Below are 16,214 nucleotides of genomic sequence, written 5' to 3' on the forward strand. Positions count from 1 at the left end.
AATAGTAGTTTTTCCTGTGGTCGAAGTTTATCAGCTGGTAAACAATCATCTCTCATATGATGTCCTGGTGATTCCATCACTCAAGGTGGAGGGCTGCACACACCGACATCTCCTGAGTGATATCATTTAAGGCAAATACATCTGGGAGTTTGTGTTCTACAAATTGTGATGTTTATGTTTATCTGCATATTTGAGAACGGTAATGTTGAGAAAATTCTTTCAACCCAGGCTTAAATCTATGGGGGAAAAAAAAAACAGTGGACTATAATAAAGTTTTTGTTGGCAACAGTGTGTCCACTGAAGACACTGAAAACCCATAACTGCATGAGAAAAGGTAACTTATTTCATAGTCATCAGTGGCTTACTGTAGGATGACGCAGGTGTTAAATAGGATTGGTTTGTGGATGTAATGAGGCCAACAGATGGACACGCTGGCTTGTTTTTCTGTGGACCCGTCTTTCCCTTGATGTAAATTCTTTGTCATACTCGTGCACAAAACATTTGTTTTTCATAGTGAATATTCTGTGCAGGACTTCGTGTTCTCGTGTGCATTATAGCAGAGGAACCGATACGGAACGGAAGTTTCTAACTAGGATTGGTTTAACAGACGGTACTAAACACAAAAACATGTACTTTTAACCACTATCCAGAAACCTATATTCATACACAAAAAATAATTATCACAAGGACATATTTAGAAGCCAATACTTTCATCTTTATTAATCTTGTTCTCATTTGTTTAAATAAATTTTTCCTTTGTAAAATCTCATAACGAAAACACTGAACAGGAGTGTTAAAGCCTGTCTTAATTTAAAACGAATGCACAACAACAGAACATTAAAAACGTACGGTAACTCTTACTCTGCATCTGTAAACAACCCGTCCCACCCCTCCCTCCCACTCCACACAGTTTGATAAGATTTGGCATGTCCATTTACTCAACGCATATGCCTTCAGCTCTTTGTGTCATTAAATGTTCTTTTTTATTATTGCAGGTCGGACAATAAAAAAGACAAGTATGCTAAAAAACAAACAAAAAACAAACAACTTCAAATGAGAGAGAGAAAAAAAAGCATTAGTGCCAATATTTCTTAACACACAGTCAGCAGTATACCGAATGCACTCAAAAACATTTTTGTATAGACCTTCTGTAGAGTAAGCAGCCTTGCCCACATTATGACAGGCAGTAACATGCATACACACATTCACACACACACACGCACAAAAACTGTGGTGGTTTAATCCACTTACTTGGTCTCAATCTCACTCATACTCGTGTCCATATAGTGTGTATGACACTGCGCACAGCATCGACACATGGAGAAATGCAACATAGCCTCAAACTGCCAGCAATTTAACATTTATCACTGCAACAGTAACAAACATGTTCAAGAGAGAATAACAGAGAAAGAGTGCGTGAGATACAACAGTAGGAGGTCAGCATTTTGAAAACAGAACAATGACATTTTTCAATATTTTCACTGTTCAAAAAATTAAAACCATACATACAAACAAACAGGAAAAAAAACAAACTTAACATACACAGTAAGATACAGTTCTGTTTTCAATCAGAGCTGTTTGCATGTGTTTGGATTCGGTCTCCGTTTTTTTTTTTTGAAGGAGACGTGAATACAAACTGCACTTTAACCTCACATCATGTAGTAGTATTAAGTTCTCTTATACGATGAAGGTAATGCTGTTTACAGTGCCCATCTGTCTGAAGGCTTGTCTGTATTTGGTGTGTGCATGTGTATGTAAATCTGTTGAAAAGTCCCCTATTTACTAAGCACATTGCAATCCAGTCGAGTCTTTGAGACCAACTGACTTTTCATTCTTTTTCAGGTTTCAAGTCTAAGCAGTTGAAATCTTCATCTGTGGAAAAAGGCTGTATACACATCTAACAGTCCCTGCATTTGTTTATATAATAGCTTAAGTCTGGCCACGAGAATGTGTGTAAGCATGTCTCACATTTCTGCTTGATGTGTGTGCACATTAATATGCATACCATGTATATGTATGCACATGTGTATATGTGTATTACATTAATATGCATACCATGTAAGAGTGTGTGCGTGTGTGTGTGTGCTATATTAAGTACATGTATCCCAGTGTATTTTGTATCAGTGTGTCCAAACCTGCACGTACAAATGGAGGGGGCTCATCAGATGGAATCAGCTCCTCCCCCCAGCAGGTCGCCAGGCAACAATGCGGCAGGGCTGTCCATTTGGTGCCTTTCCTCCATTTGCGGTGCTCCCCACAGGCTGCTGCTGGTGTATCCCGCAGTCATGCCCCCCCAGAGCCCAGACCTCCCAGAGTCTACTCCGCCGACACCCCCTCCCTCCCCGGCCCCGTTGGTGCTCCACTGGGAAAATATCCCCAGCCCCGGTCCTTGGGCTGAAGAGGCTTCTGAAGAACTGCCTGTACCATCGAGACTCTGCCAGGCAGAGCCTGAGGACCTCACACTACCTAGAGCCGCTGCTCCACTTTCCCCTCCTCCTCCACCACCACTGCCGTTTCCACCTGAAGTTGTGCCCGCTGCTGCCCGCTCATTCCCAGGGGAGCCACCTCCGCTGCTGGCCACAGCCGTGCCTGACCCAGAAGAACCCTGCGTCCCACCGGCTGCTGACCCTCCTGAGCTGGCGCCCTCTGCCCCTCCGGCCTGGGAATGTGCAAAATAGCGAGCAACTTCTTCTTCACTCACAAACTCCGCCAGGATTGTGGTGTTGCCCAGAACACACCTGAGAAGGGTTGACAAGACACGGTCGTTTAGATCAACAGAAGCATTTTCATGGTAAGCACGTGCGTATCAGTGAGGTTTACAGGTTAACCTACATGTGCAGTGCACCCTGGGCCTTAGCTGCTTCCTGTCGGCTGCTATAGCGAATCAGAGCACTGCCCTGGGTCAGGCCGAGGTGGAAGGTCAGCAGGGGGCCATGCTGCATGCAGATAGTCCTCAGCGTGGAGCCATCAATCTACAGGAGAAAAAGAAAAAAAACGTTAGGTGTAAAAGATTTTGTGTGTGTGTGAGAGAGATGTGACAATACTCAATTATCCATTATAGGGAAAGGTCAGGGACTCTAGGAGGTTATGCAACATTGGTTAGGTGTATGAAGAGCCGTGTATTAATAAATAATGTAGTGATACTGTACACTGTGGCTTTATCAGTCTGTAATCCTGTCACACTGACAATGAGATACACAAGTTGTGCAAGCCTGTCCACATGAGCACCGAGTTGTAAAAAAAATTAATAATCTATATTACGAAAACAAAAACTTTGTCAAGACTTCTACGCTTTCCCAGAGCAGTGTCATGCAAAAGTGTCGTTTGTGTAATCCCTAATTGATTAAATGGCTCATCCGGCTTCACAATCCAATTACAGCTGGGTCACACATCATTACGCCTAATTTGCATAAGACGGACTGAAGGGGAATTCAGATGAATGAGCACAGCGGTTTAATGTTGTTGAATTCAAACCCCCGAGCAATCTGTCTGGGCAGCTGTTTTACTTTTTAAGCCATAAACAAATCTGCTGTGGTGAAGGATTGTGAGAACATTTGAATTCTACATTGCTTGAACAGCATTCCCGTCTCATCTTTTCCTCACCCTCTTAGTTTACAGACCGCAGATTTACAGCTGTCAACATATATAACATAACATATTTCAACCTCTGTCACTCCTTACCTGAGGGGTCAGGTTGCTCAGCAGCAACCAGCAGCTGCTTCTGGAGGCAACGCCATCGCTCCAAGCTGAGCCTAAGAAGAAAAAAGGAGAGAAGAGACAAACGGTAATGAAGAGCAGGACAAAACAATTATCAAGGATGTCAGAGCCGATGACAAACACAATGAATGTGCTGACGATTACCATATTTACAAAGAGACTACTTTTTTGCTAGGTTTCATAAAACTTTAGTAAGACCCGAGTCATCATATCACTGTCAAGAAGAGCTTCCTCTATACAGTATATAGGTCCGTCATAAGTTGACAAATGGTTATGAAAAAATAACTAAAATCTTTTCCCTGTGAACAGTACCTGGCCCAAATCTTGAGTCTTGATTAATCCCGCCCCCACCCCAGCTCCGGGCCAACCGCGGGCCTCCGCTACCCCATGGGGAAGGCGAGGCCTGCTTCTGATTAGTTAGGCCAGGAGGGGGGCGTGGCAGCTGTGAGCTGTTGCGATTGGTCTTCCATAACTTGTTTTGTCCGATGGGCTCTGGGGGCCAGCTGGGCTTGTACTCCGAGTACTTTCCTGAAGAGGAAATGGAGAGGGGGGAGAGGAATGACTTTCGGTAAACAGAAATGGGAGAGTAGAGCACGCAGTACAGCAAACTCCTTTGGTTTCTTTGTGGGATTGGCACAACTTCTACACCAGTAAAATATAGTGCAGACACAACTGAGCTCATAAGATAAGAAGGAGAGTTAAAAGGAAACCAAGTATCAAATAAAAATCTAACAAATCCAAAGATATACCTGTGCTGTGTGCATTGCTGAGGGGGCTGTCTGAGGCACTGTAGGGCCAGGCACCAGGTGAAGGCAGCGAGGTGTTGAGGGAGGGGTTTGGCCCTAGAAAATATTACAACGTTATCTGAAAGAAACACATCCTGTGGTAAACAAGACAAGGCCACCAGAGTACAGCTGGACCGCAGATGGAGCCTGTGAGGAGAACTGTTAACCCTTCGCACTGAGACTTAAGTCGATAAATGGCACTGGAGCACGCTTTCAAGTAAAACCAACAGATATGCTCATTTTAAAAAGATTTGACACATTCAGTCAGATACCTATGTTGTCTCGCAGTAACTGGTGGTCAGAGTCGTTGAGGCTCTGGGGTCCTGGGGAGCCAAGAACACTACCAGGGGTCATGTATGGGTCAGACTCTGGGTCACCACTGCTCTGGATTCCCTTCCAGGGCACACCGGGCTGGAACTCTGTCATCGGAGAACAGAAAACTTATCGATAGATTGAAATGATATGCTGTTTTGCTATTTTCTAAACCAAACACCAAATTTTACTCCCGTCTCCTTCTCTAATCCTAATTCATGTTCACCTGGAGGCCAGCTGGATGTGGCAGGTTTGTTCCCCATTTTACTCCCAGGGGTCCGATGCCAGTTGTCTGCGGAACCTTGAGGGGGAATCCCCAAACCGTCACTGCCCAGCATTTCATACTGGGAATAAGGGGATCCTCCCCTCCCCTTTATAGCACTGGGTAAAGGGCCTTGGGAAGAGCAGACAGGAGAGGAAAAAAAAAAAAAAAAAAAAGTCAAACCTCAAATCACTTTGATTCGCAGTGGTTCATTCAGAAACACTGTGAATGAAGGCGATTACAAACGCAGTTAAGACCAGATTGACAACAGTCCGGGAGGTGTGCTTTCCCCAAGTGTGAATTTTGCCTTTGCAAAAATCCTGTTACCATCTGCTAACCTACCATTCTTGTGGAGGGTTGCGTTAGGGGGAGAAGGAGCTGGGGAGTGTCCCTCCATCATCCACTTGAAGCGGGATTGCTGTCCTCCCGTGTCCTTCATCCCTCCCATCATGGGACCGAGCTCCAGTCCCGACAGGTTACCACCAGGGGCAAGCCCTGGCAAGAGGAAAACCACAAACATTCATGAGCACATCACATTCAGCTAATGTTCAGTTCAATACAGCCCAAGTATCTCTATGACTGCACCAAGACTAAGGCCTGTTAAAAAGGTTACAAAGGTAACAGGGATGGGCATTTCAAAGCAAAAATATTATTAGATATTTGCAGGAAACTAGTCGGACATTCTTCGAAGATCTACCACCACTACCCGGAGCCAGTAAAAACAAGGGGGAATATATTTTTTAAGACAATAAGACAGTCACATAAACTACTCGATTTTTATAATTGAATGACTATTCGAAAATCGTGACCCATCCCGTAAAGCTAACACGTCTGAGCTAACACGAATCAGATGGATTAGTAGAGGTTCTTATTGGCTCACCTAGTCAAACAGACACCCCAGCGTCAGGGTACCGATGCCATTTCCCTAAAGCACACTTGATCCTAAATCATTGTTGATTTTCTGACTTCATGTACCCTGAGATAGGTTCTAAGATGCTACTTCGGCAGCCTAACTAACACCACTGAAAACATTAAAACTTCAAACCGTACACTGGTTTTATTTATACAGCTGACTGCATCCCCAGTGGAGCTTAACCCACAAACGGTCCGCCTGTTGTACTCACCAGAGTACATCCCTTGCGTTTTGGCATGAATGTCTGATAAGGGCCCCCCCATTCCAGGATGTGTAAGGGGGTCTACCATGGGCTGTTTGGATAGGCCTCCCCCCAGGTGAGAGGGGGACAGTTTAGAGCCCCCTCCTCCTGCTCCTCCAACTCCACCCTGCTGATGCTGCCTCTGCTGCTGCAGAATAGCCATAATCCTCGCCAGCTGAGACGGACAAGATTCAAGAAAATAAATGAAGTACAGTTTGTGCAGCAGAGGTCCTGGTGATGGTATGGTATATACCATGATCATGCTCACCTGCTGTGGGTCTGGCTGTTGTCTTAGAGGCTGAGGCTGAGGGAACTTCCTCTGGTTCTGCAGGAGCTGTTGCTGCTGTTGCTGCTGCTGCTGCTGTTGTAGCAGGAGCTGACAAGCCTGTGGGTTGGTGGGCAGAAATGGGGGTAAACAAAGAATACATTGGCTCGTGCTCACATACAGACACTGTGGGTGGGTTATTACAAGTCGCCATGTATTTTAAGATAGTCAATACAGATTAAACAATGTCCGACCGTTGTACCAAACAGACAACGCAGGGCTGCAAATAACGATTATGTTCAATGTTGGATTAATGTGACGATAATTTTCATGATTATTTTCATGATTTATCGATAAGTTCTTTCGTCTATAAAATGATGATCAGTGTTTCCCCAAAGCCCAAGATGTCCTAAAAATGTCACTCAAATATATTGAGTTTATTGATAAACAACCAGAAAATAATCACATTTAAAAGCTGGAATTAGAGAATTTAGTTTTTTGTTTCTGAAAAAATTACTCGCAGCGATTAATCGAAAAAAGTTGGCGTTTGATTCAACGGTTGAAAACTAATGGTTCATCTTTGCAGCTCTACAAAAAGGAAATATGTAACTCAAAGTGATCAGTACATCAATCAGCTGATCTGACATGTAGTCACGTACCAGATGGAACTGCTGCATGTGCGGGTAAATGTTGCCGAGCATTGCGAGCTGCTGTGGGGAAATCTGATTAGGAGGGAACACTCCACCACCAACCCCTCCGACACTTCCAACGCCACTGACACCACTGACACCTCCAACCACTCCACCCACACTGCCACCAGGAGAGGGCATCTGCTTCAGCATAGGACCCGGCACCTGCGTGTCACAGGAATTTCTTTGTATATGGCTGTTGATACGGACACTTGATGGAGTAATATGAGAAACGGGGACAATCCATTCACCTAGCTCCATTCACTCCCGAGTATGAATGACTATACCACTTTAAATTCCCAGTTAACAGGTTGTTGCACACCATAAAGTCTCTTTGACAGGTGCATAGGATAAAAATATATTATTATACGCTACATTGTGAAACATGGGTCGGATTTCTTATCTAATGTCCCTATATGGCCTTATTGTGATATGAACCTACTTTTTTATAATATTGGAAAATTGACTATGCATGTTTACCATTGGAAAAGCTCAGCCTTGTGTTTGTTTTTATATCTGGAGAGCTAATTGACCTGAATTTGTATGAACTGAAGTGCGTAAGGTGTTGCTGGCATCTGATCTCTCCGATTTGCAGTTTTTTCTCCGGTGAGAGCCTTTCGCCTCAGTATGTCTGATATAAATTCACCCGAATGAAAGTCTGAGGAACGAAACCCAGTGATGCTTAGCTTTTGCAAACATAAAAGCTTTCTCCCCTAAATGAAACCAGGGGGTGATTCCTGTATTCTCAAAAAATGTGTCAGGAAAAAAAATGAATAGAACTAAATTTTGGGCGTCAAGTTGCAACAAGTGTGGGCCTGCATTACTGTCCAAGGCCACAACAATTAGACAACTAATGTGAGTGATTTTCTGTTTGTTTATCAGACATTTTGTAAAAGTGCCAGACAGCATAGGTAAGTTGGAAAAGAATAAACAGTTAATATACAGTAAACATGGAATGAATATGATGAAGTCGATCACTTCCTAATGGGGTTAATGGTCTCTTAAAAGTTGACTAAAAGTTAAATGTTATTTATAGCCAGAACACAAGGTGATCAGGCAGCATTATGGGCAATATTCAAGAAGCAGTTACAATTATACACTACCAACCAAGATTATTCTTTGTGTGAAGCAAACATTGGCAGGACTCAGGAGACCCTCATTCTCCCCTAAATACAACATCAATCAGAACTTAAACATCAGAGACCAAAGACGGCGTACCTGAGCAGACAGGAACTGATGAGGCACTTGAGCACGTAAACCCTGGGAGGGATTCATTGGATGCATGCCAGGCTGGTGCATCCCTCGAGGCTGAGGCATCCCTCCGCCGCTGCCAACAAACACCCCATGGCCACCCATCTGGAGTACAATGCAAACAACCATACCGATGCATTTGTAATGCAACAAGTGATACGTGTTCTCATATCATAGTGCTTTCTTCACTCGGGTCCTCAAGTTGGCACAACTCGGCCATATAGCAGATATTAAAGGTGAAATAATACAAAATGGTAGCTAACTTTGAAAATAGAAGTTCTGTAAAACACTAGATGGCACAACAGTCTCGTACCTTTTCACCGTAGGGCCCCATTTCAACAGGGCCCATGTCTTTGGAACTAGGCATGCGGTAACCTCCTCCACCCCTTCCTCCCCTCCGCATCTCTCCGTTATAGTCAGTTATTCCTCTCTTGTCTCCTTCCATCTTTTTGTCAAGACTTGGGTCATCACCCTAAAAAAAAACAACGTCATGACCAGACGCGTTGATAGTGCCCACGTCAAACATCAATAACACATAACATTTGCAATAGCTAGAGTTATTAAGATCATATTTTAGTGAATTAACATCTTACCAAAAGACCCATGTTTGAAAACTGGCGTGACACTGGGTTCATCCAGCTGTCCCCTCCTCCACTCTTTAGGAGAGAAATCCAAACATTACCCTCAGCAAAAAACAAATTGAAAAAGTGCACATGACAATATCGAGGAAAGTTACGAAACAAAATGTGTGCTTTGTGTTAATGCAACGAACCCAAATTGGCCACGCAAACTCAAGTGCGTCCTTGAACCTCTAATTTTCCCTACCTTGATGTTGCCTCTCTTTCCTCCGTGAGTCTGACCCCAGCCTCCGGAGTTGAAGGAGGAGCTGTTTCCCTGCGACACAGAGTTGTTCCAGACCCCTCCGCTGCCATCATCTTCCTCGTCCCAGCTGGGGTGACGGGAGGCTGCGACAGAGCCCTCTCCCTTCCCACCCCAGCTCTCCATTGATTTGGTGCCTGCTGGAAAATCAAAACAGATGGTTAATAAAGTGGCCTTATAATTTCTCTAGATGTCCTCCGTTTTTAACGTGTGCTTTGAAAATGCTGAACCCTTTTAAATTGAGAGATGTGTAATGTTGCTTGATTTGAGCACCACGTCTAAAAAGACAATGAGCATAAATAACTCTGAAGTCATATCGCAATATTTTGAATTACACAGTTTATTTCTCTTCTTACCAGATTTGCCAGAGTTGGGTGAAGGGTTCCCCCAGCCAGAAGCTTTGCCGGGCTCCTCTTGATCACCCCAACCTGTTGATGCTTCGGACGACTGGCCCCAAGTAGCCGTACCATTATCCACAGATTGCGCACCTCTCTCCCACATGCCTGGACATGAAGATTGATGGCAGAGTAAAGAAAATGTGCAATACTTGACACGAACACTTCAAATGCTGATCTAGTTTGGTTGTGGTTTGCCAAATGCACACTTCTTTGTAATGGTACAACTTCTACTTACCCACTGTAGCACTGCCAGGGTTTGTGTCCCTGCTGTGCTGCATGCCCTGCTGCCTTCTAGGTGGTTGTTGTTGTTGTTGTTGTTGTTGTTGTTGTTGGATGGATGGTGGTGGTGGTGGTGCTGGTGGGGCCTGCTGACCGTGGCTTTGGCCTGGCGTAGCACTCTTTTTGTCCCACAAATTCACATTCTTGCTTTTGAAGCGGGTCGGGTCTCCCCAGGCTGAAGTGCCATCGTCGATTTCCATTTTGCGACTGATAGACTGAGGGGAGGGTTCTTCCCAGCCACTGGGCTCCAGGGAGTCACCCACGCCCCCAGAGATTTGGGGGATTGGGCCGGAGCTCCAGCCCGGGCTTTGGTTCTGATTCTTGGATGGTGGACCTCCACCTCCGACATTAGACCGGCTGTTCCACCCTCCTTGAATAGGACCTCCTTGTGGCTGCTGGCCCTGTGATTGGTGCTGCTGTTGATTTGGGGCTTTCATTGGTGCCACTTGGCTGTTTGGTATCGGTGCTGCTGCTGCTGCTGCGTGGGGCTTTGAACTCCCCCAGTCCTGGTGGGGTTTGCCTCCACCCACATCTCCCCCTCCCCAACCTCCTCGCTGAGCTCCCCCTTCCTCCAAATGACCCCAGGAAGATCCCTTCTCATCAGAGTTGCTTCCACCTCTGCTTCGCCCATCTCCACACCCACCTCCAGGTATAGAGTCCCTCTGTCCCCTGTCTCCTCCCCAACCACCTGCCTCTCCTCTCCCAGTCCCCTTCCATCCCCCTGTCCCTTTATCCTCTGGACCATCTGCCCACCCACTACCCTGTTCTCCAAATTCTCTCCAGTTTCCTCCTCCTCCTCCTCCTCCTCCTCTTCCTCCTCCTCCTCCTCCTCTTCCTCCTCCTCCTCCTCCTCCTCCTCTGTGATCACCCCATTTCTTTTCTTCAGTCCCCCATCCTTTGCCCTGGTTTTCAGGTGGGAGATCACCCCAGCCTCCAGCTGCCTTGCCCTGGTTGCCCTCTATATCTTCTTCTGGCTTTCCTGGCTTCCTTATAGTGCTACCGTGCACGTGAGGACCACAGGTGGACTGTGTAGTACCACCATCCCAGCCATCCCTCGCTGTAACAGGGCCAGAGTTCAGGTTGGTCGTGTGACTGCCAACAGATGGATCATTAGTTATTGAACTGGTGTTAGATGGGTAGCCAGGGCCGCAACTAGTGGTAGTGTTCATGGTTGCTGATGAGAATGCAGAGGAAGATGAAGTGCTTCTGTCATTTCGGTTTCTTACTCCTGTTGTGGTAGCCAGGTCCCAGGCCACATTCTGTCGAATCTGGGTCTGCCCCCAGCCCGTGTTAGAGAGAACCCGGGGGTCTAGGTCAGATCGATTGAGCAAGCCGAGTAAGGCCACCTCAGCATTGGAGGTCTGGTCGGGACTTTTGTTTACAGACGAGGCGCTCTCCTGCTTATATCCATTATCACTCCCTCCTCCACCACTTCCAGCTATGGACCCTCCTCCGCTAGAGGACGAAGGTGCGCCACCTGCAGTGCCTCCACCCTGCCCTCCGCCTCCTCCTCCTCCTCCCCACTCCCCAACTGTCCCGTCCCCACCTTCCATCCCTTTCTGATTGTCCCAAGCTTTTGTCATAGTGTCAAACTTTGGTGAGGCAGAGTCCTGCAAAACGCTGCCGCCCATACCTCCACTGCCTCCACTACTGCTGCTGTTGCTGCTGCCCCCATCTCCTCCTCTTCCACTTCCTATTGCTAAGTTACTCGAACTTACAGCTCCCGCTGTGCCGCCCCACTCTGCTTCTGTACTGCCTCCTTCCCACGCTCCCTGAGATACCACTGGGGTATTTGAGCTACCATCATTTCCCCTACCCCACCCTGCCTTGTCACCCTGGCCTCCAAAGCCCCACACACTCCCTTCCTGCCCCTGAGCTCCAGTCCCTCCTCCACCCCACCCATCTGCCTGTGAGGCACCCGTGCACAGGTCAGAGGACACTGGAGGCATGGATCTCCAAGAAGAGGAGGCAGCAGAGGAGGAAGACGAAGAGCCAGAATGACTGCCACTGCCTTCTCCATCAACACTAGCCGGCCGACAGCCCCCCTCATCGCCACCACCTTCTTGATTTGGTCCTGCTCCTCTTGCTCCCCCGCCTGAACCCAACTCTGGTCCTAGGTTTCCAAAGTGCTGCTGCTGTTGTTGTTCTCCACTCCGTGCTCCCACAGCCGCCTCAGTGTGCTGCTGATGGAGACCAGTTTGATTCACAGATGAAAGAGAGTGAGTGGTGATGAGCGTAGTGCTGGCAGAGAACGAGGAAGCTGAAGTAATGGACGAGTGTAGTGGAAGGCCGTCGCTAGCCGGAGATGATGTCCCACCCTGCACCAGGGCAGGCCAGGCGGAGGGGTTCACGTTGGGGTTGAAATTGGCACCAGGGACACTGCTGCTGTTGCTGCTGCCACCCACAGGGCTCTCCTGAGGCCCAGGAAGAAGACGGGAGACTTTGGAATTGTAAAATGCTGCTGATCCCAGCCCTGACTCCACCTGAGAGGGGGTGGAAGAGCCCCACACACCACCACTCGACTGAACACATTCATTAAGCGAGGAAGAGGAGGAAAGAGGAGAAGAACGAGGCGAGGAAGGATTGTCCATGTTCCCTGCTCCTCCTCCTGCTGCTGCTGCTCCTCCCTTCTGCTGGATGTTTCTCTCACTCCATGAGGCACTACTGTAGTTGTTGTTACCAGGGCAGTCTTGCTCCTGCACCCCTCCTCCTCCAGCCCGGTCAGAACTCAATTTGGCCCCTCCGAGGATGCTAGGCCAATCCCCCAGGTCCGTCCCATCAACAATCACCTTCCCGCAGCCCTGAGAAGAGGACTGGCTGCCAGAGCCTGCCCCCCATGTGGAATTTGCATAAGTTGAAGTAGTAGTAGAAGAAGACGACAGAGCAGCAACACATAATGACGATGAGGAGGAGTTGGGGGGTGAGGCGGACGATGAACCAAGGTTGGAATCTATATGGACAAAAATTAGGTAAGTCATTGACAATACTAACTAATGACACAGTCGCGTTTCAAAACATACATGGTTTTAAGGTACATTTATTGTCATTGTACAACAGGGTTGCGTGACGAAATGCAGTTTGTAGCGGCTTGTAGCTGCGGCATTCAGTGAACTACATATCAAAGTTGATCATCTGTTTTTGTTTCAAGACATTAACCCACCTGTGCCTCCAACTGTGTTTGCATTGGGGTCATCTGCTGCTTGTGAGGAAAGCGATGGGGCGGCTTCCCAGCCACTGCCTCCACCAACCCCTCCTGCACCCCCTTCCCCTCCGCCTCCCCCCAGCAGCATGGAGGACAGCGGTGGCTGGCCCCTCTTCAGTAGCACTTTTTGATCCTGCTGGCAGCGAAATCTTGGTGGAACCTCTCTGGACATGTATCGCTGCTGCTGGGAGCTCTGGCTTCCAGAGGGGGAGGAGGAGGGCTGTCCGTTGGCCACAGCAGTCCGCTGCTTTGCATTGTTCCCGCCACCAGGAGGAACTTGTGCAGAAACCCCGGCTGCAGCAGGACTGGGGGATGAGGGGGCAACAGGGCCAGGGCTGGGGGACACTGAGCCTGGGGTGGCGAGCGGCTGGGAACAGGAGGGCTTGGCTGATTCTGGCACTAAAAACACATTTAAAGAAAAGGTGTGAACCACTGGTAGACTCAAGTACGGTGAGAAGAGAAAGACAGTTTGGGTATGTTTCTGAGCCACAGCTACGTTTAGCTTCTCTATAGCTTTAAAAAGTTTAAGAAAATACATCTAAAGTGTGAGCATAATTGTGAATAACCCATGGTCATCACAATACATTAAAGTTGTCATAAGAACAAGGTAGTGCTGATTAAAGCATATTTAACAACAAGGCATAGAAATCATGCCACTGACATGATAATATGGAATAGTGAGTGATAAAAGAAGACATGTCTGACGATGAAGGGAAAAAAGGTAAAGTGGAAAAAAACATACCTTTGACTTTCTGGTCTGGCACCTAAAACAGAAAGAATAAGTGTGTCAGATATAACGTAGAAGAGAACATACTTGCCTTTAGTCTTGCTACTGCGACTGGGAAAATTGACTAGCAAGGCACTATTTAGCAAACATTAAGAATATGGCATTGACTATTAATTTTACAATTTCCAAACATGACAAAATCTAAGCTACCTAATAAAATATTCCAATTCAACCAAAACAATTCTGGCAGAGCAACTGGCAATGATGAGAAAGCACAAATTCCCCCAGGTTATCTGCAAAGCACAGAGGCAAAGTCAGCTGTGGATTATTTTGGTGAACATGTTTACCTTCTGAGAGGCTTCCCTTTTCTTTTTATCTTCTTTCTTCTTTTTCTTGTCTTCCATGAACTACTGCTCCCTTTCCTGATTCTCCTGTCTGTGAAGAGAAATGTACACATTCAATTATTCATGTTACATCTCAAGGCACACTGAAAGTAATTTAATCCTCACTAAAGCACACCTTTTCACACACAGACTTTGACTGAAAATGGATAATGCGTACTACACCAGATTACTGTCGAGTATTCTACGACACAGTCAACGCAGTGAGGACGGTAAAGTTAACCAGGGGTGGACAGCTTGACAACAGCCCTTGGAAGCCTAGCTTCTCATTGCATAATTCATTAACCAGCAAACCATTGCAATTCACACTAACAGACAACACCGGCAGCAGCCAAACAAACTCTCAAACATCTCTATAAAAGTAAAGTTCTTCTACATCACTGTAGAGACTGTAATGGCAGCATGATCCACAGGACACTAGCTTCAATGTGAGTAAAGTTACGTGACTTGATCTGTCCAGTGTTATGAAGACACGCTCTCCCTGACTTCACACTTGCTTCCCACCCTACCAAAAGTAAACATCTGTATTATGAAAATATACAACTCATACCTAAGTCACGTGAGCCTTATTTTGTGGAAAAACAAAACATACCACGGAAGGCTGAACAAAAACAACCAGATTTTATCTGGAAATGTAAAGGCATCTCAGATACCAGAGAGCTGTAAATACGACTGGGCCCAGTGTTTCGGTTAGCTAAGCTGCACATAATTAGCATCATGTCACACTGCGCTAATGGAAGCTAACTGCACAACGAATGGATTTAACCCTTCACTGTATCCTTTATAATTTAATCAGCTGGCGTGTCCATTAATAATCAGTCTATGTAACGTCAGGGAACCCCTACAAGGCAATTGTTAGAAGAAAACAGTCGTGGAAATAACAGGCCACCAAGGAATGGCTGTGCAGCTACTAGAGATCACAAGAAGAGCTTCACTCGGCCGAGCAATTAGCTAATGCTAGTGGACTCTAAAGCAGCTGGCGAGCACCGTGTCGTGACCTAAAGAGCAGGGGACTGACTGTCCCAGAGCCTCTGTCGTATCCGCGCGACGAAACTAACCTCTAACGTTACGCAGTTGACTGCAGACAACAGGCACGTCACATTAGCTAACGGTAGTCCCCTTTATTGTCAAAAACAGTGCATTTCATTTGCAAAACTTTACGGTTATAATTCGTAACTTCACAATGGGAACGCAACACTTCTGACAAGTCGTTGGTCGGACTGCTAGCTAGCTGGTTCATCAGCAGTAACGGTCGACAGGGCCAAATTAAAACGACGAACTTCGGTGACGTTTCTTCAGCATAGCGCGTAACAAGCGAAGCTCTTCTAAAATAGAGAAACCCAAATGTTGTAGGCGGTGTAGAGGAGGAAATAACTAGCGTTATTAACGGGCACACACATTATGGAAGCTACCAAAGCCCATGCCGTTGAATACTCACCTCGGGAATCACATAGGACATAAAGTGCTTCTGTGCAAAAATTCTTCCAGACCTACCGCTAGCAGGCTAGCAAGGTGGCTAGCCTAGCGAGCTAGTTCTTCGAGGCTTTCAAGGCTAAATTGAATAAGAAATGACATCACCGAAAGGCGAAATGTTAATCGTAGAAAAAAATGAGGAAAGGCGATTATCCTTTTCGAGCGACTATAGTTTCTCAAGGTGTAAACAAACCACGCACAACCCCTTGATGACTGTCAGACGCTGTATGATCGGTTAGTTTACTATCGGCCATTTTGCTTCTGTGTGGAGGTTTAGCCAGCATATGATATCACCAGGCTGGTTGTTGATCAGAGGAGGGAGGAGGAGCGGGGCGAGTACCGACACCGCCCACCAGGGGGCGTCTTATCACTGGAAACATGACGTCATACACGCTGAGCACCAATAAGTATACAAATTGC

General features: G+C 46.5%; 1 protein-coding gene across 3 annotated transcripts; it reads right to left on the reverse strand.

Annotated features, from left to right (window-relative positions):
- Positions 1 to 693: 693 nt before the first annotated feature.
- Positions 694 to 16,087, reverse strand: LOC142942116 (trinucleotide repeat-containing gene 6B protein-like). 3 transcript variants are annotated; one of them, XM_076084305.1, is made up of 22 exons: positions 15,995 to 16,087; positions 15,760 to 15,873; positions 14,268 to 14,355; positions 13,936 to 13,957; positions 13,152 to 13,592; positions 9,948 to 12,941; positions 9,671 to 9,817; positions 9,261 to 9,454; positions 9,029 to 9,091; positions 8,749 to 8,907; positions 8,403 to 8,540; positions 7,155 to 7,349; positions 6,499 to 6,615; positions 6,201 to 6,405; positions 5,419 to 5,571; positions 5,041 to 5,208; positions 4,775 to 4,921; positions 4,467 to 4,559; positions 4,030 to 4,245; positions 3,682 to 3,752; positions 2,833 to 2,972; positions 694 to 2,738 (listed from the first exon to the last, which is right to left on the reverse strand). In XM_076084305.1, the coding sequence occupies exons 3-22, from the start codon at positions 14,322 to 14,324 to the stop codon at positions 2,162 to 2,164; spliced, it is 6,297 nt and encodes a 2,098-aa protein (XP_075940420.1). In that variant the 5' UTR covers positions 14,325 to 14,355; positions 15,760 to 15,873; positions 15,995 to 16,087; the 3' UTR covers positions 694 to 2,161. The 3 variants fall into 3 exon arrangements, with proteins under 3 accessions (XP_075940420.1, XP_075940429.1, XP_075940439.1); XM_076084314.1 differs by having other exon boundaries at positions 15,988 to 16,044; XM_076084324.1 differs by lacking the exon at positions 7,155 to 7,349 and having other exon boundaries at positions 15,760 to 16,070.
- Between the last annotated feature and the right edge of the window lie 127 nt (positions 16,088 to 16,214).

The sequence above is a fragment of the Anarhichas minor genome, unplaced genomic scaffold (assembly GCF_050575085.1).
Source record: "Anarhichas minor isolate MPS153535 unplaced genomic scaffold, ASM5057508v1 ptg000007l, whole genome shotgun sequence".
Classification (NCBI taxonomy): Eukaryota; Metazoa; Chordata; class Actinopteri; order Perciformes; family Anarhichadidae; genus Anarhichas; species Anarhichas minor.

What these genes read in the sequence shown, in the direction of transcription:
- LOC142942116 (XM_076084305.1), bottom strand. Translation starts at nt 14,324, where the DNA reads ATGGAAGACAAGAAAAAGAAGAAAGAAGATAAAAAGAAAAGGGAAGCC. An exon ending in TTTCAAACATGGGTCTTTTG is followed by an intron (nt 8,908 to 9,028) that starts GTAAGATGTTAA and finishes GTTTTTTTTTAG; the next exon opens with GGTGATGACCCAAGTCTTGA. An exon ending in TGAGCAACCTGACCCCTCAG is followed by an intron (nt 2,973 to 3,681) that starts GTAAGGAGTGAC and finishes TTTCTCCTGTAG; the next exon opens with ATTGATGGCTCCACGCTGAG.